Source organism: Perognathus longimembris, chromosome 18, assembly GCF_023159225.1.
Source record: "Perognathus longimembris pacificus isolate PPM17 chromosome 18, ASM2315922v1, whole genome shotgun sequence".
NCBI lineage: Eukaryota > Metazoa > Chordata > Mammalia > Rodentia > Heteromyidae > Perognathus > Perognathus longimembris.
This window is the reverse complement of record NC_063178.1, coordinates 3,867,088-3,891,034: the sequence shown is the minus strand read 5'-3', so window position 1 is coordinate 3,891,034 and position 23,947 is coordinate 3,867,088. Positions and strand designations below refer to the sequence as shown.

The 23,947-nt window shown below is 42.3% G+C and overlaps 1 protein-coding gene across 1 annotated transcript; it reads right to left on the bottom strand.

Moving 5' to 3' along the window:
• Positions 1–5,012: 5,012 nt before the first annotated feature.
• Gtpbp4 (GTP binding protein 4) lies at positions 5,013–23,441 on the bottom strand. The gene is made up of 17 exons (XM_048367954.1): positions 23,315–23,441; positions 20,755–20,925; positions 19,438–19,541; positions 19,028–19,164; positions 18,148–18,248; positions 17,642–17,734; positions 15,806–15,997; positions 15,293–15,358; positions 14,158–14,247; positions 13,019–13,129; positions 11,641–11,718; positions 11,230–11,281; positions 10,361–10,461; positions 8,599–8,796; positions 7,670–7,735; positions 6,729–6,872; positions 5,013–5,684 (listed from the first exon to the last, which is right to left on the bottom strand). Exons 1-17 carry the CDS (start codon positions 23,360–23,362, stop codon positions 5,532–5,534), a joined length of 1,905 nt encoding a protein of 634 aa, XP_048223911.1. The 5' UTR covers positions 23,363–23,441; the 3' UTR covers positions 5,013–5,531.
• Between the last annotated feature and the right edge of the window lie 506 nt (positions 23,442–23,947).

The window sequence follows — 23,947 nt, the reverse complement described above, 5'->3', positions numbered from 1 at the left end:
ACAGTAGAAAGAGCCCAACAGCTGCAACGGGCACTGAGGAAAACAAACTAAGCAACTCGAGGACAGCAGGGAGGGGGAAAATTAGAGAAAAAAGAAGAAACAGATTATACGAAGCAAAAGAGATGTGTATGTATACGTCACCTGAGCTGAAATTGGTTTACAGTCACTAATCATACAGGACATAAGCATTGTAGACTAGAGTGACAATGGACAGTAAGGATAAGATCTCTGTTTAAATTTTGATTTTTGAAGAAATAATTCAAAAAGCAAGGGGGGGGGGGCTGGGAATATGGACCAGTGGTAAAGTGCTCACCTCATATACATGAAGCCCTGGGTTGACTCTTCAGCACCACATATATAGAAAAAGCCGGAAGTGGCGCTGTGGCTCAAGTGGTAGAGTGCTAGCCTTAAGCAAAAAGAAGCCAGGGACGGTGCTCAAGCCCCAGAACTGGAAAAAAAACAAAACAAACAAAAGCAAGGGAATGGGATGAGGGGCGGGGGGGGGGGGGAGGGAAGGAGGGAAAAAACGAGGAAGGGGAAAACAGGTATGACAAGAAATGTGTTCGTATTCACTACCTTAAGCATGTAACTGTAACCCCTTTGTACATCATCTTGACAACAAATTTCAAGTGAAACTTGTGCAATGCTTCTCTGAAGACTGCCTGGCCTACTGTCTTTGGGTGAAAAGACTGTAACCACTATACAGAGTTTAATGACTGAATCAGTCCAGTCATAGTAAATGGTTCTTGGCCTTAGAGCTCAGCTCCATTCTTTTCTCCCTATCCTTCTGCTGTAACTAATTGGAAAAATCTAGAAAGCTTCCAAGGTCATCATCTCTCATCTTTCTTGGTTGATCTTATCTATCAGTGTTCAGACCAACAATTTTTCCCCACCATATTGTGAAGCATTCATTTAATACGAATTTCATATTTCTACCAGAAAACACTCTGTCTCAGGGACATTAATGATGTTTGCAATTTCAAAGACCATAGTTTAGAATATTTTACCCTGTCCACTGTGCATAAGTTCTTTTACAGTGATTGAGTAGAATGAAACTGTTCAAATCGTTGCATTGCTCACAGTTCAAATCCAGCCAATGCCCAAAGTTGGTGACACCACAGTAACTCATAGCTGCAATCCCAGCTATGGAGGAAATTGTGGTTAGAAATCTCACCGTAGAAGGCTGGCTCTGGATATAAACATGAGACCCTAATCCAAATAACAAAGAAGCAAAAAAAGAGCTGGACATGGAGGTGGCTCAAGTAGTATATAGCATTTGCCAGCTGGTACAAATCCTGTTCTTCCAGGTGGGTTGGCAGCCTTCAGTAGTCTAGAGTCAGGCAGGTGGCTGGTGGCTCACGCCTGTAATCCTAGTTACTGATAAAGTCTGAGATCTGAGGATTCAGACGCCAGCGGGGGCTGGAAAGGCTGTGAGACTCTTATCTCCAATAACCTACTCAGAAAAAGCCAGTCCTGGAGCTGACTCAGCGACAGTACCCAGGCCCTGAGCTCACGCCTCAGGACTGTCATGAAAAAAAGGGCAAAACTCCAGGACCAACCCCTTCACCTACTTCACTCCTTGCTCATGAGCTTTTCCTGCTTAGTTTTTCTTAAGTTCTGGACTTCTGAAATTACCTGTATTTTGCCTTTACTTCTCTCCCCCCTTTTGATCTCTCACCTGGAATTCTCCTGAAGTGTCAAAACAAAAACATTAATCTTACTAATTCATTTGACATCTAAAATACACCCTGTAGACTGCTTCTCTGGTTAATCTTCGTCCCCAGATATTCTGAGAGCATTTGAGACTCTCCCTTCCTTTTTGTCTTTTATGGGTCTTAAACTTGGGGCTTGGGCAACGTCTCTGAGCTCTTTTGCTCAAGGCCAGTGCTCTATGACTGAGCCACAACACCACTTCCAGTTTGCTGGTTAATTAGAGAAGAGTCTCTGGGACTTTCCCACCTGGGCTGGCTTTGAATCATGATCCTCCATCTCAGCCCCATGGGTAGCTAGGATTACAGGAGTAACCCACCAGCTCCCAGATCACCTTTTGTCTTATTGTGGTACAATACATACAATGTTTATCATTCTCATTATGTAAGTGTACATTCAGTGGTATTAGGACCGTTCATATTATAAAACCATCACAATTCTCCATCCTCAAATTCTTTTTTGGTCTCATCTAGAACTCTAAGCCCATCAGGCAGTAATTCCTTTATTTTCCTTTCCTCTGCTGTCAGCAAACCACTATTCTACTTTCTATTTCTAGGAATTTGACTGTTCTTGGTACTTCCTATGTAAGTAGAATTGTACAGAATTTTTGCTTTAAGTCTGGCTTATATTGGGATCAATGTTTTCAAAGCTCATCCACACTGCAGTGGGATAAAAGCTCACTCTTTCCAAAGCTAAGTATTTCAGCACCTGTATTACCATATTTGTTTATTCATTCATGTGATGTTAGACATGTTTTCCACTTTTTGGCTTTTGTCAAGAAGGCTGTTATGAACACAAGCACAAACACACACACACACACACAATCTTCGCCATTTTTGCTGTCTTCCTCAAGAGTTGTGTGCAATTTTGTATTCCCACCATCGATATGCAAAGATGCCAATTTCCAATCTTCAGCATTTCTTTTACTGATAAATGTGCTAAATGGTAGATGGTAGCAACTCACTGTAGTTTTCAATCACATTTCCCTGAGGACTGATATTGATTTGTACTTGTTCTTTGAAAAAAATCCATTTAGGTCTTTTGAACTGCAATTCCCTTCTTTTGTGTTGTTGAGTTTTGGGTTATTGACAGTGGTCCTAGACCACACTTGTAACTTGCAAATGTCATTTTCTTTTTGCCAGTCCTGGGGCATGGCTTCAAGGCTTGAGCACTGTCCCTGGCTTCTTTTTGCTCTTGAGCCACAGCGCCACTGCTGGCTTTTTCTATATATGTGGTGCTGAGGAACCCAGGGCTTCATGTATCCAAGACAAGCACTTTACCACTAGGCCATATTCCCAGCCCGCAAATGTCATTTTCTAAGCTGCCTTGAAACTGTTAACAGTAGGTTTTAACTTTGATAGTTATTTGTTTTTGCTTTCACTTCCTGTGCTTTGGAATATCGTATCGTACTCAATGTCATGAAGATTTTCCTGTTTTAGGTCTTGTATTCTAGTCACTAACCCTTTTTGTTTGGCTGGTTCTGGGAGAGTTTCACTGCGTAGTTATGGAAATTGAATTAGGTTGGTCTCTAACTTATGAGCCTCCTCGAGGTCTCATCTTCCTGAGTGCTGGTGTAATAGGTATGTACCACTACTCCCAGAATCCAATCCATCAAGTATTTTTGTAATGTGATCTGTTAGATCCAATCTTCTCTGCCTAGTTTTTCCAAACTTGTTGGACTGTATCCCATGATTGGTGTTGTACCCTGGAAGATTATGTGCCCATACGCAGGTTTTTCCTGGATTCTCTATTCTGTTCCACCTGTCTTTATGACCAAGTATAAGGTCTTCCTTACTGTTGTTCTGCAGTGCTTTTGAAACCTCCAACAGTTTTTAAGATTGCTTGGGCTATTTGGATTCCCTGAAAATTCCAGATAAATTTTAGGATTTTTAAATTCCTATTTCAGGTGTTATAAACATCCTAGCAACATGGTCTTCCAATCTATGAATTTGTATGTTTTCTTTTTGAGGGAGGCAAGTTTATGGTCTTTGGTTTGTTTTTCTCTGGTTTTCAGCACACAAACCATTCACATCCTATTTATTCATATTTTATTCTTAGACCACTAAAAATGGATTTTATTTTGGATTGGTCATTACTGGTGTATACAATATAACCACTTTATGTTGCATTTTTATCCTATAACAATCCTTATTAATAATAGGTATAATCATTTAGGATTTCCTACATATGAAGTCATGTAATGATTCCCTTTATATTCTTCATGTGTTATTTTTTTGTCTAATTACTCTGGCTAAGTCTTCCAACAGTATATTGAAAAAGATTGTGGGTGTGGCTAAAGTGATAAGAGTAGTTGATTAGCAGGGGTGAGGCCCCAAGTTCAAATTCCAGTATTACCAGAACAAGAGTCCTTATGTCAGGCGAATTGGAGGTTGCAAAACAGTGGTCCCCTTTCAGTGTGTGCACTTCCACCGCCCCCCCACACAAAAGGCAATCAGAATAAAGAATATAAATATAGAATAAATATAGAAGACAAGGTCATTGGGACCCACTCCACCTCTTATAAGCAGCTATTCAGGAATGTACCTCCTGGCCATAGGACTTGGGGTTGGATTACAGTAAGTCCTAAATTTGAAACCATCAGATTCTATCAGCACAACTGTCCAAGTTAATAAAAAAAAAAAGAATCCCTAATACTTCCTATTTCACCATCATTTCCTAATGGCACTTAAATTTTGAGTGTCTTTCGTTATTAAACAAGACATTCCGATAAGGCCCCATTGGCCCCCAACTTGTGATCCTCCTGTTTCTACAATGCTGGGATTACAGGGGTGGATCACCATGCTTGGCTGAATAGCTCTCCCCAAACATGCAGTTCTTCAACATTATAAACACATTTATGTGTAAAAGGAAGAGTCCTTGAATTATATTACAAAACGAAGAAATAAAGTCAGATAGAAGTAAAGTCTCCAAGTACTCTAATTGGTAGATGATTTACAGAATGGACCAGTTCTTTTCTAACTACACACAATGTTAGTGGTGAGTGATGTTATTGATTCATACTGAAGGAGCACTACTATGTTCGAGAGATGTTATCCATTTAAATCTGAAAACGGGCTACATTGGGATCAGCTCGCGTGGAGGGGGGTTAGGTCATTCTGTGTTTTATTGAACATGCTGTTTTTGGTAATGGTCTAGGCCACATTTAATTGTAATAATTTTGGCAATTCATTCCCCAAAAATTACTTCGGCTTTAAAAAAAAAAAAAAAAGAAGCAGGGTTTATGTTTGGCCAACTCAATAGTGATCTATGACAGAGCCAGAAAAGAACTAAGTCAAAACTATTTTTCTCTGGAAATTTATTTTGGATAAAATAGTTGAAGATAGATTACAATGATACATTGTACAAAAGTCTAGGAAATAACTTAAGCAAAGGGTCTGACACACTTATAAACATGTTTGCTCCTAAGTTGGGGCTGGCAGCCTTCTTCCCATGCCCACTGCGTAGAGAAGCTTTTGTCATAAAAGCCTGCTTTTTGCAAGCAATGAATCAAAGCTTCCCTTTGCTTCATCAAGCAACTTAGCCACACCAGTAATCTTTCCAGTTTTGCACACTGGAAGTAGCAAACACTTCATTTAATGCAAAAACACTGCATTCTCAAACATTTGCGATATATGCAGACATTAATTTCCCACACCTACACAGGGTTAACCAGTTTTTCTTCAGCAAAGCAACAAGTACATTTTAGTGATTTCCACCGTTTCAGTTAACAGATGATGATTCCAATTTTATAAAACCATATTATTCAAAACCAATAAAAAGACTGTAGCAGTCTGGCCAAACCATGTAAATGGAAAAGGACACTATCTCCTGTCCTTTTTACCAGCTTTCCTCTTCCCTGAGAGTAAGTGTTTGGGTTTCATATCAAATACATGTCTGTCTGCCTCTCCTTTCTTCCCCAAGCGATTCATCTTCTTCTGAGCATTCTTCATCATAGTCTTGGCTTTCTTAACCATCTACAAAGGTGAAGATACAAAGGTAATAGTGAAAAGCACATTTCCACTGTGTATTTTAACGAGAAGGTATTTATCTAAATGGATCAGGTCTATTCTCAAGAGACTTTATGAGTCTCAGTCACTGTTTCCCACCCCCCCCCCCCCGGCTCATCATAATGCAATGCAATCTATTTAAAGATAAGAACATTTAAAACCACATTACAAAAGTACCTGTTCTAACTCCTGACACAAACAGTAAATTTCACAATAAATTGAGCAAATGCTACTCCTATCTTATTGACAAGTGACAACATTAAGATTTTATTGGCCCACACTTGTAGTTTCAGTACTTGGGAGGGTTAGGCAGGAGGACTGGGAGGTTGATGCCATTCTACACTGTACTCTAAGACTCTATCTCAAAAAGATCCAACATTTTCAGATGAAAATGGCATTGTGGAATGAAAAATTGCTTCCATTAAAGAGACTGCTTGCTAGTTCACACACCCATGTGCGCACATACATACATGCATACACACACTTTCTCCTAGGTCCAAGGTTTCAAAATGCTAAAACCAGAAATTTTTGGTGTTCCTTAAAAAGCTATTTCAGCAGAAGAGACCAAAAAAGATAATACAAATGGTGATAATGACCCACGCTACAAAGCTGAGGGGGAAAAATACCTGTTCACGTGAAGATAAGCACCTGTTCGATCACCTGATCAAACGGTTTCCGTGGGCTGGTTCCTCACAGCTGGCTGCTATGACGGGGGCCTCCTGGTGCTGAGAGGACCCACTTCCTAGCACTCTCCCCTAAAGCAGCCGGTGCCTAAGCTCTGACTACTGGTCCTTCTGAGATGAGAATGGTCCACCCAGGGCACCTGTGCAAGGGCACTCAACTGCTCCCTGAAGAAGGTCACTGCTGCTAAACTATGCCACGAGACGAAGGGATGTATTGGACCCAAGCCTCTGCCCACGGCGCCTGCTCCTCCCAACAGCTGCCATTTGCCTGAGACTAATATACAATGGGCATTCTTAATTGCTCGCATTATACATTATCAGAACTAACCTTGACATCTCGAAGACCAGAGACATCACGTGGAGTTCGAGAGCAACTTCGACTCCGGGATATAGAAGAGGGTGGAACAGATTCTTCCCGCTTTCTTTTCCTAGTGACACTCCGAGATCTTCTTGCCTGAACTGCATAATGGGCCTAAATGTATAGAAAACAAATCTCAATGCAGAAACACAGGTAAAATGCAAAAAATAAGGCATGAGAAACACAAGAAAAGTAAGAAAATAAAACATGTCTCCTCCAAAGGTCAACAATTCCACAGCAAAAGACATGAATGATAGTGAAGTATAAGATATTCCAGGGCTGGGGATATGGCCTAGTGGCAAGAGTGCTTGCCTCTTATACATGGAGCCCTGGGTTTGATTCCTCAGCACTACATATATAGAAAACGCCAGAAGTGGCGCTGTGGTTCAAGTGGCAAAGTGCTGGCCTTGAGCAAAAAGAAGCCAGGGACAGTGCTTAGGCCCTGAGTCCAGTCCCCAGGACTGGCAAAAAAAAAAAAAAAAAAGAAGATATTTCAAACAATAAACTCGAAAGAACAGTAAGTCACTAGTAAAATTAATGAGGACATGTATAATCACCCAAATAAACACAAAGATACAACATACATGAAAATGGAACTAGGAAAACTGAAAGGATCAAAGGAGTTGGGGCAGATAGGGAAAGAATGATGATGAGGTTGAATTAAAATCCTTTTGCATAACTACTTAAATATATTTAAAAACCAATACATTTTTAAAAGACTACAAATGAAACATGAATGTCTTCTGTGGACATCATAAATACATAAAGGCTACTGACATGATAAAATTACCCAGTGACAGATTTCTCAGAATGTCTCCACTGTTACGAGATGAGCACTTTACCAACAGGCCATATTCCCAGCCGTCTCCACTGTTAAAAGACTGCATCTGAAACCACCCCCAAACACTTACATCTTCTTTATTGTCCATGTCAACACCAAGGCCACGCATCTCATTCTCCAAGTCTGTCCGCTGAACCTGAAAAAGGTCAAAAGAACAACAAGAAAAAAACGTGGCTTTTTGGTTTTCTTTCTTTGAAATAAGGTCTTGCTATATAGGCCAGGGCACCCTGGAGCCAACTCTCCTCCTTCTCAGCCTCCCGGGAGCTGCTTTTATAACCATGCATCACCTGCAGTGCTTCAGGTCTCAAGAAAGCACTCTCTTGTGGGGATGGAAGGAGAAATTGGGAGTGAGGGAAAGGTGACACTGTCCTAAAGAAATGTACTCTTCACCTGACTTACTTATGTAACTGTAACCCTTCTGTACATCACCTCTACAATGACAACAACAAAAACACTCTTTCCAAAATTATGCTCTCCTTTCGACCATTCCTTCTCCTCCTCAAGTAAACTATTACTAATTTTCCCCAAGGAAGTTCATACAAATAAAAAAAAACAAACGAGCGAGGCACTGCAGAGCATGCTTGCAATTCCAGCATTTTGGAGGCAGAGGTAGGATGGCTTCTTGTGCAAAGCCAGCCCTGGCTACAAAGAGCTGGAGGCCAGCATGGGCTGTTATACAGCAGGACTGTCTCAAAAATCAACCAACTGAATCTTCCCCTCATGCCTGTCTTGGAGCTGGACATCCAGAAACTTTCTATCGTTTTAAGCTGCACATTGCAAAGTAATGGCATTTATTCATTGATGTTAGCCAAATTGGAAGGTGAAGTCACCAGGACACAATATTGCAGATGGTCCAAGGCAAATCATCATGCAAGTCAGTAACACCAACAGAGTATGTAAAACAGTATGGCCAAAAAGAGGTCAAAAGCTACATTTAGAAATGATTTAGACAACCCAACTGGAAACAGAGGTTTTGACTCTCTACAATAGGAAACTTGCCTTCTTAGCAGTTCGAGGCATCCTGGGTCCCTGTGTGTTCTTTTCTTTGGATTGCAGAATTTTTAACTTCTTTTTTTCTCTAATTTGTTTGGCCAGTTCTCGGATTTCCATCATTTCCTCGTCTTCACTTTCAGAATCACTGTCATACTCCCCAGCAGCTGTTCTTAGTTCTTCTTCCTTCTCTAATTCTTCCAGTTTCTTTAAAAAGAGTCATAATTAAATATAGTTACAAAGAACAACTTCTAAACAGGTGTGGCAAAATGTTTAAGGAACAGATGCATCCCCTCCATCTTGGAAGATACAATAGAGCACAGCTTAGAACACAGCAAAGCGTTCTGTAAAGGAAAGGGATACTAACCTGCACACAGACTTGTTGGTATCTGTCTATGCCATTCCCCTTTCATCTTCAAACTAAACTTCACAACAAAATCTTCAAACTAAACTTCAGAACAAAAATGTGTATTTCCCTAGTTATTCCCAACACTGAAAGTAGATAAACTTTTATAGCGTCCCATTCTATTTAACACCAAAACAATATCTCATTAGCTACAAAGTTAGTAAGATAAAAAATGCTTTTGTGTTTGTGTGTGTATAGGTTCTGGGTCTTAAACTCAGGGTCTGAGCACTGACTGTCACTGAGCTCTTATGCTCAAGCCTAGCTCTCTATCATTTGATCCTTAGCTCCACTTCGGGCATTTTGGTCACTACTTGGAGATAAGTCTCACAGACCTTCCATCATCAGTGATGCTCATAGCGCAGCCCCTTGAGTAGTTAGGATTTCAGGCATGAGCCTCCAACAGCTGGCAAAAATGAAAAATTTCAAGTATGGGTATATGTACTATAGCCTAACAATACGGACAAATGCTCAACAACAGGCAGGTTGCACCCATGTCCTGAGCATGGGAACCACTGAGGAGTAAGGCTGGGAGGGAATGGACCTGTCCCCTACAGGCCACGCTGCTCGGTGCTGAGGAAATGGGGTGCGACTCAGTGGTGACAAGTGCATGAGGCAGAGCTGAGGAGTTTAACAAGGAGAGGTGACACGACTGCCCATGTCTGGGAGGAAGACAATCATATACATCAAAAAAAAGCAAACAGAGGGAATGACAGAACGAGGCAGGAGAAGGATGGTGGAGACTGATCAAGTGTGAGTCAGGAATGGATCTGAGAACAGGCAGATTCTTGGCCAAGAACTAAACCCCCTCTCTTAGACTGGGTCAGTGGGACATAATAATCTGGAGATCAGCTCATACCTGTGTCACATTTCCTGATAAAATAACATGGGCTGGCAGGAAGTCAGGAAAAGTTTAACAGAAGAATCTGAACTACTGACAGGAGCCATGCCATGGCACTAGTGGGACTGACAGTGTACATGACAAGTCAGTGAGAAGACCCCGGGCCATCTCCAAGACTAGACGGGGCAGAGGAAGCAGTGGCACAAGGGACAGAGGAACTCTCTAGGGTAGAACAGATCTCACTGGATATAGTAAAGAAGCAGGGGAATGGAACTGGAGGTACGGCTCACACAGAACACTACATCTGTGAGCAAGAGAACAAGGCTGAGCTTAGACCCCAGGACTCGTGCAAAAACTACAACAAAACAAAAAAGAGCCAGAAACAAGGGGGGGGTGGGGGTGGGAAGGACTGCTACAAGCAACGGGAGCAGAAAGAGAAAGGTTAGCCAAAAGCTGTGCCTGCATCTTCAATAGCTGTCAAAACACACATACAAAGAAAAACCCACAACAGTGAAAGTAACACAGACCTTCATGATTGCAGGATCAATATAATCAGCAACATTATGTCCCTCCCAGATCTCTGGTATCTTATCATACTTCTCAGATGAATTCATTAAATCCCAGTATTCTAGAGTTTAAAAAAAAAAAAGTTATGTTCATGGTAGTTTCTAATATCCTCACGTGCCATGTGCTCAAAATGAATTATAGCTTATGTCAAATCAAGTCACTCTAGAAAGATACATTATTCTCAATGTTGCATATGGTTGTTATTAACATCAAAAACATTTACGGGCTCAACGTAATCCCTTCATATAAAATCAACGAGTGCTTGCCCAGCATGCATAAGGCCCTGGGTTTGAATCATCTCTGAAATGATATATAACTTTAGTCTCCAAGAACTTAAAACCTAACAAATATGCCAGAATTTTTCGTTAACATACTTTTTTAGCAGGTAATTTGAGGCTAGGTGGGGGTTGGGACAGAAGTGGGAGTGAGAAAGACAGAAGGGGCAACATTGAGCAAGATGACTGTACTTGTAAACTAACATCTGGGTTGACATCCCTTTGTATGACTAAAGATAACTAAAAAAAAACCATTTAAACAAAAAGTAGGGGCTGGGGATATGGCCTAGTGGCTAGAGTGCCTGCCTCATATACATGAGGCCCTGGGTTCGATTCCCCAGCACCACATATACAGAAAATGGCCAGAAGTGGCGCTGTGGCTCAAGTGGCAGAGTGCTAGCCTTGAGCAAAAAGAAGCCAGGGACAGTGTTCAGCCCCTGAGTCCAAGCCCCAGGACTGGCAAAAAAAAAAAAAAAGTAAAAGTAAAGTCCTTTCTGAAACAGTTCAGATGAATCTGGCTTTGTATATAATGCTTATAACACTCTAGTACTTACTTTGAAGATCTAAAATATAATCATCTCCCATTTCCAGCTCAAGATCTCGTTCCTACAATAGGGGGAATTAAAAAAAATTAAATAACCTTTATTTTACTTTTTAGACCCAACACCTTGCCCTATCCTCCCACACAGAAGTTAATGCCTTCTCCAATTTCTTCAGTATCTATTGGATTTAACTTCTGTGTCTAACAGGAAAGCCATCTTTGGGCTACATGCCTCACGTATTTTATTTACCATCAATTAAAAGCACCATAAAAGTAGATTTTGATCAGGGACTCACTGCTACGTTCTAGAACTGTGCAGGGACTGATCCTGGGCACTCTATTTGGGTCCACTGCACCAGGATTCCGTCCGTCACTGTGGACTGTTCCCCTCCCCGTAAGAAACCCAGAACAAGTTAAAACGTACTCTTTTCTTCTTGGGCTCCTCAACTTCCATTCTCTTCCTGCGAGCCACTACTCCTTCTGGTATGAAAGGAGGCCTCTCCTACAAAGACATTGGAAATACGTGAAATGCTGTGATGAATATAAAAATAACTCATACCAAACAACAAAAGTAAATTCTCTGTCTACAAGAAAAATATATGATCCAAAAAATTAGGTCATGAGAGCAATAACGATAGACTTAGCAATGATAACAAACTCAAACATAAACCCAATATGTGTGAGAATTCAATGAAAAGATAACAAAAGCTCTGAGATAAATGAGTACCATTTGAAAGCAAAGATGCATAGCTATCTCCACTCTTCCTTTAGGATAAAATAAACTGAAGACACAGCAAAGACTTCTATCCTCAAAAGAGGTATTTTTTTTTTAAAGGACAAAAATATGCAAGTACACTGGAAAACCACTTTTCTTTTTTCCTTTTTTGCAGGTACTCGGGCTTGAACTTGAGGCTTTTCCACACTAGCTTTGTTCAAGAATGGTGTTCTGCCATTTGAGCTATGCGTCTACTTCTAGCTTTCTGCTGGAGACAAGAGTCTCTGAGGCCGGGCCACCATTGGCTCACACCTGTAATCCTAGGTATTCGAAAGGATGAGATCTGAACACTGAGGGTCAAAGCCAAGCCCGGGCAAGAAAGTCTATGAGACTTTTACTTCCACTGAACCACCAAGAAAGTCCAAGTGGAGCTCAAGTGGTGGAGTGCTACCCTTGAGGAAAAAAAAGCTCAGGGACAGGGCCCAGGCCCTGGAGTTCAAGCTCCAGTACCAACACCCACATCCACACCCCACCACCCAGGCCCCAAGCTCAGTCTTCAGTACCAACTCTCTCTCTCTCCCACCCACCTCCAAGGATAAAAAAGACATAAATTTGCAATACTGATAACATTCAGGTATAAACATGCACTAACTCTACAGTCAGCATAAATAAAAAATGCTCCGGAATCAAAACCACTTCTGGGAGGATCAGCAGGAACGGTAAGTTAAATTGGTAAACTGAGAGGCACATTTTGTCTAGCCTCGCCCTCCTTCAGTCTTTACCAAATCCACGAAAGTGTGAAATTCATTTGTGTACAAATGAAACTAGATTTGCAACCCCAAGAACAGGCATGGGCTGCGTTTACTGACCTTTGTCTTTTTTCCTCTTCTCTCTGGGTGCATGTGAAGCAAGCACTGCACTCCAGCTCTTTAGTTTGCATTTTTTCATGGAAAGGTTTTAGTAACTTTCCCATAGCTGGCCTCAAATTCATTATCTTCCCATCTATGTCTCCCAAGAGGGAGTGCTAGAATTACTGGCATGAACCACACCTGGCTACGGTAAGTGTAATCTCTCGAGGCCACCTTACCTTATCATCTCTCTTGTTTGGTAGAGCTAAATGCAATCTGTTCAGCACCTCATTCACTTTATTTCCTTTCATTTTGGTTTCCACTCGATGAGCTAAAAGTCTATCACAAGCCTAATGAAGTATGAAAACAAGGCACACAGTCATAAAGACATACTACTACAGCTTCTTGCTGCACATTCCAAGGAAGAATCAGGTCAGCTTAGTTTGGAACTTTCGTGTACATTTTTCCTCAACAAGAAACCATGCCGAGAAAGACTTCTCTGACAAGAAAGATCAACGCTTTGTAGGCCAAGGGCCAACCCAAGACAGCATACGGAGGCAGGGCCCATGTCCCACCCTAGGCCTCAATCCCACGTTTAGTGACCCTCCTGGCAAGATGCAGACTTGAGAGCTGTCTCCCTGGCCTTTCCTACCGACACGTGACATCCCTAGAGGAGGATAACAGCAACTTGAGAAACTAATGCCTTTCAGGTAAAAATAATATGGAGAAATAGGAAATTAAGATGGCATGTGAAACAAGAGTCAGCCTTCCCCAAGCTGCGCCTGCCTTTCAGAATACTTTCTATTTTTGAACAGGTCCCATCTGTACAATCTTCTAGGGTTGGTATGGAAGTATTAGAAAAGTCACAATAGTCACTTAAGTCTATTTACTGCAGTAGGAATTACAAAGTACACTTGGCCCTCCTTATCCATGGATGCAAACATCCACAGATCAAAATTATTTGAAGAAAAAACTTGGTATACACACTCTTCTTTCCTGTCATCATTCCCTCAAAAATACAGTACAGCAAAAATCCGCACATCACTTAAGTATGATGTAAAGCATGTAGAAGTACACAACCAAGATACATGAAATCATTATATTATTTTATATTTTTAAAAAAATCTAGCTTCTAGTGATTTTGGTATTCACAGGCACAAGGGAGAGGTAGCCTTAGAACAACTGTTCTCTCCAAATGCCACCAGGGGGAATATTCTCTGTATTCTCTGTATGATTCTTCTTATATAGTTTAGCACTCCTATCTGGCTATGTGAGTGTTTTGAATATTAGCTTCTAAAATTTAAATGATTTTCCCCATAACTTTTCTTATAACAAAAACCAATAGAAAGACTGTTGTGTGATTTAAAGAAATACTGACCTCCGTCTTAACTTGAATAACACCTTCCTCAGTCAGGGTGCTGGTCTCAATCACAGGGAATCCTTCGGTCTTCAAATCTATAAATATTTTCTGCGAACACAAAGGAAAAATTATGTATGTATTATTGTTTTTCAGTTCCTTATGAAACTGTAAGGTTTTCCATATCAAAATTGCAGAAATGATTATTCAACATCTATGACTTATTTTAATTCTTGAAGACATCAGAAATTTTTACCTATATTTTCCTTTTATTAAAAAAATAAGCTGGGCACCTATGGCTCACAGCTGTAATCCTAGCTACTCAAGAGGCTGAGAGCTGAGGATCATAGTTCAAAGCCAATCTAGGCAGGAAAGTCAGTCCATCAGACTCTTCTCTCCAATCAACCACCAGAAAACCGGAAGTGGCACTGTGGCTCAAGTGGCAGACCACTAGCCTTGAGCTGAAGAGCTCAGGGACAGTGTCCAGGTCCATAGTTCAAGCCCCACGACGGACCAAGAAATAAAATAAATAAAAATTCACATTTCTGACAAGTTACCAGGGGTAAAGGTGATGAGATGACATTCGTCCAGGGACAGTGTGACACTATCTATGATAAATGTAATCTTAGAGAGGGCATTTATCCTGAAAGCTACCTACTGAATAAGGTTGTCGGGTCACATACAACACTGCCTGCCTTGCAGAGTGTTAAGAGACTACAGCTCACAGCTCTTGAGAGCCCATCCTTACACGAGCCTACAAAATGACCCTCAGACTCCCTTCTCATTCTTTCCCCAAACTCATATACTCATATAACTATAAAGTCTCTTTTATTGAATAATAGCTATTCTAATGAGAAACTTATTCTGGGAAATGTTACCCCAGTATATCTCTATAGAGATAAAGTACAACTCCAAGCACTTGGCATCCTTTCCAAAGCAATCATTTTCCAAAGGTATAATAATTATGCCAACCCATCAAACACAGACATTTCCACAGTCAAGAAAGGGCAGCAACCTGTATTTCAGATTTTTATACTGTCAGTCACTAAACCATAAGGCTATTATGTCAACCTAGTCCAGTATTGCCAAAACTCCTTCTAAACTATCTTATATGTTAGAATTCAGGATAAGTAATAAAAAAGACAATGTTATTTACCTGATCATCTTCAGAAAGTTCAGCTATTCGCTTCACATCACATTTGTTTGCTACAACTATGAGCGGCTAGTAAGAAAGAAAATAATGATTATTTTCATAGAGAAATATATTTTATCCTCCCCTGATCTATGCTCCCGCTTCCTGCAATTTCTTTTACAAAGATCAACTACACTTTGGAATTATTAAATGAAAAACTCTAGAAATACATCATTGATAAATTGTAAGTTGTGCGTTATTCTGAGTAGTGCAATGGAAATTGTGCGTCTTCCTACTCTAGTCTACCAACAATGTGACTCGGCTCTCTCTGTCCAGCCTTTTTATTCTCTATATATTATTACCAGCTAGCCAGTCACTTAGCAGTTGTCGGTTATCATGACGATCAATTGTCATAGGGTCTCATGTTCCAGTAGTAGCTAGGGTTCAGTACTATCTGGTTCCTGGCATCCATAGGGGAATCTTGCAGATAAGAGGAAGTTACCATGCAAGTTAAATATTACTAGTTATCACACTTACTTTGTTGATAAAGAGAGGTCTGATGTTCTGGAAGAGTTCTAATTGCTCCTTTAAACCGTGTCCACACTGCTCGGACAAATCCATCACATACAGGACTGCAGCTCGGAGGTGGGCCAAAGCTGTGATGGCTTGCATTTCAATGGTGTTCCGATCCTCCAGGGGATGATCCAAAATGCCTGGAGTATCGACTACCTAATGACAGGACCGATTACTCCAAACTACACCACACACTTCTTGTCTTGTAAGTCACCCGGCTACAACAAACCAGACCTGACAACACTAGGAAATAAAATAGGGATCTCTGAAACTGACCATGACAAGCAAACTAGTACTAAAAATAACTTCTTTTTCACACATTAAGTGAGGGTGGGGAGACCTTATACAACTCACTGAAAAGCTTGTTAATGACCTTGAGAAAAATGACTCCACTTCCCATTAATAACGGGGATAATTGGTAAACTGCCAGTTCTTAAGCATTATGTTCTTCATCATTTATGAAGTTAAATTGTGGAAACAGATTGCTTCATGCTTTGAAACAGTACACAGCATTTCTAATGACAAAAATGATAGATGCAAAGAGACTTTCATTTTATTAAGAGGCTAAAGAAATGGAATCATAGCAGAGGAAAAGCCACACTGGCAGCTGGCTGCCCTTATGATTTCTATAAATGTGAACTGCCCTCAGCCATCCCCAAAGGTCAGGTAAGCTTTCCTTATGGTAGTAGAGAAATGCAAGTTCTTGGTGATGCCAGAGAATCTATTTTCTCCACCTGCTCAAGACTTCCCCCTAGTGGAAGACACTGGCTGACACTTTTTTTTATTTGTTTATTAATTGAACATAAATTTTTTTACAAGGTGTTGTGCAAAAAGTATACAGTTACATAGTAGGGCAGTGTGTACATTTCTTGTGATATTTTACGTCCTGTTTTTCTATCCCTTCTCTAGGTCAGGTAGACATATATACAATATACAATGTATCAAGAACATATACAGTATTCACAGACTTGGTCTCTACTGTCTCTCCGTCTCCCTTTGTTAACAGTCATATATCAGGGAGACCATGCCCCTTTGTTTTCTGTGTTCTAAGCTTGTCTCACTCAACATTATTTGTTCGAGTTCTGACCATTTCCCTGCGAATAACAATATTTCATCATTCCTAATCGCTATGTAGTATTCCATTGTGTATAAGTACCATATTTTTTGGATCCATTCGTCTGTGGAGGGGCATCTGGGTTGTTTCCATATTTTGGCTATTGTGAATTGTGCCACGATAAACATGGAAGTACAAATGTCTTTTTGATATCTTGGGTTTTGCTGTTTAGGATAGATGCCTAGGAGTGGTATGGCTGGGTCATAGGGTAGGTCTATATTGAGCTTTTTGAGAAACCTCCATACTTTCTCCAAAGTGGTTGTACTAATTTGCACTCCCACCAACAATGGAGAAGGGTTCCTCTTTCCCCACAGCCCCTCCAGCATTTGTTGTTTCCTGAGTTTAGAGTATAGGCCATTCTAACTGGGGTGAGGTGGTATCTCAGGGTTGTTTTTATTTGCATTTCCTTTACTAGCAGGGATGTTGAGCATTTCCTCATGTGTTTCTTTGCCATTTTTATATCTTCTCTTGTGAAGTCTCTCTTTAGCTCTTTTGCCCATTTCCTAATAGGTTTATTGGGCTTGGGGGGGCTTAGTTTTTTGAGTTCTCTGTAGATGACAGATATCAGGACTGGCTGACACTTTACTAAGCAACACTATAGGGTGGACATATATATTGCACTTCTTTAGAAACCATCAAATCTCATGAAACAGAAACTTATTCTAGGTTTAATGTAAGACTCTTACCTGCCAACGAAGATACTTATAATCCATGTGCCCAACAAACAGAGACTTGGTGGTAAATGCATAGGGTTGAACATCCACATCTGCTCTTGTAACCTTGAAACAAAACAATACTTTGAGGATAAAAGTTCCACATTATTATTTCCTCTCAATGTAAACGAGCACATATATATTATCAAGACTAATTTTTGCTAAGCATGAGGGTATTTACACCTATGGTCTCAACTATGGAAAGAATGAAGCAGGAGGATCACAAACTCAAGGCTAGCCTTGAGGTAATGATAGATAAGGAGGGAGAGGGAAGAGGGCAAAAAAAGAAAGAAGGCTTCTATAACAGCATGTTAAATCTAGCTTCAGACAAATTAAATATTCCCAAGAAGAACATAGGTGCTCAGTTGTCAAATCTTTCAGAAGACTAGTCAGACAAAACTGTAACTGTGTGCTCCTTGTATCTCAAAGAAAGAATATTCTGACTTAAGATGATCAGCCTATATTAAAGGCAGACCTACCTTATTGATGAAACTGGACTTTCCAACATTTGGGTATCCACACAAAAGCAGAGTCCTTGTATTTGGATCAATAGTTGGCAAGCGGGATAAATGCTGACGTACTATGAAAATGTTTAAATTGAAAATTAAAATTCATAATTTGCTTGAAATTTTCCCCAGATTTATGGCTATATTAATCTCACTCCAACTTTCATAATGCAAAAGTATTGAAGAAAATATGTATGAATGAAAAAAGGAAAAAACAGCAGAGATTAATGGCATATATTCATACATACAATAGTATTTCCTAGATGTAGCTATACCACAATCCTATTTTTAGGTCTCCCACAGATACTTTGATTCCAGAAGTCAATGGTGAAGCCAAAACCACAGGGCTGAGAAGATTCTCAGATGATTCTTGTTACATGAGATTATGTCTATGCCTTATTTATTCAATACCAAACATCACACGTTTTCTGGACAATATTTCAACAATTATTTTCAACAATAACTAGCCTACTAGAATTTCTGAGGAGTCAGGCTAGGAAAAATAATTTGATCTTATCATATCTAAAATAAAACCAGGGCTGGGAATATAGCCTAGTGGCAAGAGTGCTTGCTTCATATACAGGAAGCCCTGGGTTCGATTCCTCATCACCACATATATAGAAAATGGCCAGAAATGGTGCTGTGACTCAAGTGGCAGAGTGCTAGCCTTGAGCAAAAAGAAGCTAGGGACAGTGCTCAAGCCCTGAATTCAAGCCCAGGACTGGCAATAAATAAATAAATACATACATACATACATACATACCAAACCAAACGCCTCAAGAATAAGTTCTCCAAAAGGATCACTTACAAGAACACATTGGAAATCATGTCTGCTTAAGTATAAAACGAGTACCTTGTTCCAAATATTCTAAACTCTGTTTCTGCCGCTTGATAATAGTGCACATTCGACCCAGGGCGGCACGCTTCAGTTGCTTGCAGCGGTACAGAGAATCACCATATTTCATGAGCCGCACATAATCTTTAGCAACACTTAAGAAAATAAAAATAAGTATTATTTTTCACTTTCAATGGTAACTTATGGCCTAGTGGCAAGAGTGCTTGCCTCGTATACATGAGGCCCTGGGTTCGATTCTTCAGCACCACATATACAGAAAATGGCCAGAAGTGGCGCTGTGGCTCAAGTGGCAGAGTGCTAGCCTTGAGCAAAAACAAAGCCTGGGACAGTGCTCAGGCCCTGAGTTCACAGCCTAGGACTGCCCCCCCCCCAAAAAAAAAAGATACTATGTTAAGAAAATGACTTACTTGTCCACTAAATTTTTGGCAATATTTATTTGTCCCAGAGCCAACTTGTAATGATCCTTATCATAGAGAATGTTCATCAAATCTGCGTAAAATGGATGGATGTCCTATAACAAACCAAACACAGAAGTCATTTTGATGTAAGATTTTTATCCTTTTGAAAATAACAGAATCACTTTTATACTGTCCTCAAACCTGCAGCTTCATCTCAGTCTTCTCTTGGCTAAGGACCCCGTCGATTTACTCCTCTAAGGAACAGAAGCTATCAGCAGAAAGGCAACAGTCCTCTTCCTGGCCCTAACCTTCATCTACTATAGTGACAGAGCCACAGAAGAACCTAGCCAAGGCCAGCTATCCCCACATACACAAAATCCCACCCTCTGCTACTCCTTAGGAACTTAATTCTGAAAATTCTTCTTTCCACCCAATCATTTCCACCAGCCTATAAACGTTTCCATTTTCCAAACCTTTTAAAACTGAAAACACTGGTTCCATAATCCATACATCTCTTATGCCACTCCCTGCTCCTTCTGACAAATGCTGGGAAAGGATCTTTTTCTTTTTTTCCAGTCCTGGGGTGTGGGCCCTATCCCCGAGCTTCTTTTGGTCAAGGATAGCACTTTACTACTTGAGCCAGAGTGCCACTTCAGGCTTTTTCGGTTTATGTGGTACTAAGGAATCGAACCCAGGGTTTCATGTATGCTAGGCACTTCCAGATCAGCATGGACAAGAAAGAAAGTTCATGACAGTTCATCTCAACAGAAGGTTTGTGTGCAGTGGTGCTCACTTGTCATCCCACATACGACTAGAAAACTAAAATAGTGAATTACAGTGCAGGTGTGTGCCTGGACAGGAAATAAGACCCTATCTCAAAAATAACCAGCAGAACCAGGCACCAGGCTTGTAATCCTAGCTACTCAGGAGGCTGAGATTTGAGGATCAAGGTTCAAAGTCAGCCTGGGCAGGAGAGTCTACGAGACCTATCTCCAACTAACTACTAAAAAGCCAGAAGCGGAGCTTTAGTTTAAGTGGCAGAGCCCTAGCCTTGAGTAAAAAAGCTCAGGGATAGCACTCAGATCCTGAGTTCAAGCCCTAGAACTGGCACATATGCACAATGCCCCCAAACCAGCACTAAAATGGGCTGGAGGCATGGCTTGCAGTAGAGCACATGCCTCAGGTCTTGAGTTCAAACCCCAGTACTGCAAAAAAAAAAAAAAAAAATTAACTATATACCGCAAAGTCCTAAGTGATCTGGCCCCATCCGACAGCTTACACTGATTGACATTTACTTAACCATCTGTGACCCCCAGAATCACATACATCCAATTTGGGGAAATCCGTTAAAATCTGTGAGAGTCTGTCATGGTAATTCTGTTGAGTAAATTTGACTTTTCTCATATAAAAATGTCTTATCCGATGGATTTGGTAATGTTTATGAATAACTGTTGGAGTCTTCCGTTGGGTCTTTGATAATGTGAGATCGATGAAGTCCTGCAATTAAAAGAAAATAATTAAGATACCATTCAAATGTCTAGTTTCCATCCACTTGCTTAAAATATTCTTAAAACACTCTATCAAATAGTACTACACATCTTAAGCTAGAAAATTTACTTTTTCTAACTAAAATATTCACTTTTTTTTTTTTTTTGGCCAGTCCTGGGCCTTGGACTCAGGGCCTGAGCACTGTCCCTGGCTTCTTCCCGCTCAAGGCTAGCAATCTGCCACTTGAGCCACGGCGCTGCTTCTGGCCGTTTTCTGTATATGTGGTGCTGGGGAATCGAACCTAGGACCTCGTGTATCCGAGGCAGGCACTCTTGCCACTAGGCTATATCCCCAGCCCTAAAATATTCACTTTTTATAGTCTCTGGCCTTTAAGAAACACTTATCTAATGGTTGTTAAAATAAATTTACCCGGGCTGGGAATATGGCCTAGTGGCAAGAGTGCTTGCCTCGTATACACGAGGCCCTGGGTTCGATTCCTCAGCACCACATATACAGAAAATGGCCAGAAGCGGTGCCGTGGCTCAAGTGGCAGAGTGCTAGCCTTGAGCAAAAAAGAAGCCAGGGACAGTGCTCAGGCCCTGAGTTCACGGCCTAGGACTGGCCAAAAAAATAAAAATAAAAAATAATAAATTTACCCCAAAATGTCAAATACTTAAGAATATTCTAAACAACTCAACTACAAATCAGAAAAAAATACAATCCTACAATTTTATGCACAGCTTTAGTTTAAATCATTTGATTAGGGCTGGGGATATGGCCTAGTGGCAAGAGTGCTTGCCTCTTATACATGAAGCCCTGGGTTCAATTCCCCAGCACCATATATACAGAAAACGGCCAGAAGTGGTGCTGTGGCTCAAGTGGCAGAGTGCTGGCCTTGAGCAAAAAGCAGCCAGGGATAGTGCTCAGGCCCTAAGTCCAAGCCCCAGGACTGGCAAAAAAGAATAAATAAAAATTGATGAAATGATGAATAAAATTTAAACCCACTATTTACCATTTCTGTGAGCATATGAGGCAACTGAGGACTTGAAAGATTTCTGCATGCATTCCCCAGTGCCTGCTTCTTTTTAATATGAACTGTATTACTTGCTTTCTCAATATAAAATTACTTGACTTTGGCTCATACCTGTAATCAAGCCTAGATACTCACCGAGCTGAGATTTGAGGATCATGGCTTGAATACCACCCTTGGCAGGAAAGTCAGTAAGACTTTTTTTTTTTTTTTGGCCAGTCCTGGGCCTTGGACTCAGGGCCTGAGCACCTTCCCTGGCTTCTTCCCGCTCAAGGCCCCGAGCCACAGCGCCCCTTCTGGCCGTTTTCCATATATGTGGTGCTAGGGAATCGAACCCAGGGCCTCATGTGTAGGAGGCAAGCACTCTTGCCACTAGGCCATATCCCCAGCCCAGTCAGTAAGACATCTCCGTTTAACCATAGATGCCAGAAATGGAGCTGACTAAAGTGGTAGATTGTTAGCCTTGAGCATGAAGCTCAGGGACAGGGCCGAGTCACAGAGCTCAACCCCCAGGACCAGAAAAAAAAAAAACCAAAACTTTTTGTTTACTAGAATTTCCACTGAGCACAACAAAACTGGCCATTTTCTAAAACTTACGTTTGAATTCCTTCAACAATGAAAGAATAACATGAGGACCAAGAAACACAAGTTAAGACCTGATTCCTTGCAAATGCCACAATCTAGAGAGATACGTAACAAAAGTGTCAGGAGGAGACAATTTCCTGCGTTATGGATACAAAATACTCGGTCTGGACAAACCTTTGCAAAGAAAGCATACGACAGTCATGAGACAGGGAGAGGAGAGACACCGACAAATATTCACATGGGGAGTAGGTTCTACCACCGTAACTCGTCCTCAGAGCTGGTTCTCCCGTGATTCTTCCCCCCAGGAGACCCGTGTCTGCACACGCGCTTAAGTCTTTGGACTGTCCCTTCCCACACCGCCTGACGCTACGCAAACTGTAACCTGGCCACGTTTACCTGACGTCTGATAACTCAGTTTCGGAGGGGACCGCGAACTCGGGGTCTGAAGGCCACGGGCCTCGCTCGCCCACTCCGCGCCCGCCCGGCCACCCTCAGCACGGCCCCGGCCATTTCGGGGTTCACACGCGCCCCGGGAGCCCCTGCGCGGTGGGGGAGGGCTCCGGGGCGGGGGTGACGGGGTGCGGAGCGTGGGGCCGGCGACTCGGGGTGGGGTGGGCTGGGGTGAAAGGTCCCTGATCCGGAGAGAGCGGAGCAGCCTGCAGGCCTCGGGCAGGCCCGAGTGGGTGCCTTCCTTCCCAAGCTCCGGGTTACAGGTCCGGGGCGTCCCTGCCGACCTGACCGGGGGAAAGGATGCGAGGCGGGGAGCCCCTCACCGCCCTCTACCTTAGCCGACGGCACCACCGTAATCTTCTTGAAGTTGTAGTGCGCCATGCTGCCGGCGAGGTCCACGCGGAGACGCGGGGGACGCGGCGGACCGGATTTCCGCTGTCGCCGAGGCGGTGGGCGGGACTTCCGCCCGCGCGGGCGAATTGGATCTCCGCAGCCTGGCGTGAGCCCGGCGTCACTTCCGGGAAAGCCCGCCCGGCGCCCGCGAGGTGCGGACTCGGTGGAGTCTTCCCACAGCGTCCCCGCCCGGTAGGGAGGCCGGCTCTCGAGGGCCTCGCCCTGGAGACCCGCTCAACGGGGGTCGTCCGGGGAGAGGACCGACGGTCGTATCGGAAGCGTGCTGAGAGGGTAAATCCTCGGGCGGGGCACCGAACAGGCCTCCGCCTGAGTTGAAGGCCCCGGGAGCCCCCCGGGCTCGGCGGGTCTCGCTCGCCGGGCTGGCGCCGGTGGTCCGGACGCGCGGAAGCCCGAACGCGGGGCTCTGGCGCCGCTGCGGGCTGTGTGGAAAGCAGTGCGACGTTGCTGCCCTACCGTGGGCCCGGAGCCGGCCTTGGGAGAGGGGGGCGGAGGGAGACCGTGCCCCCTCCAGGCCGGCCTGGGCCTCCCCCAGTCCCAGCCAGCCAGCCAGCC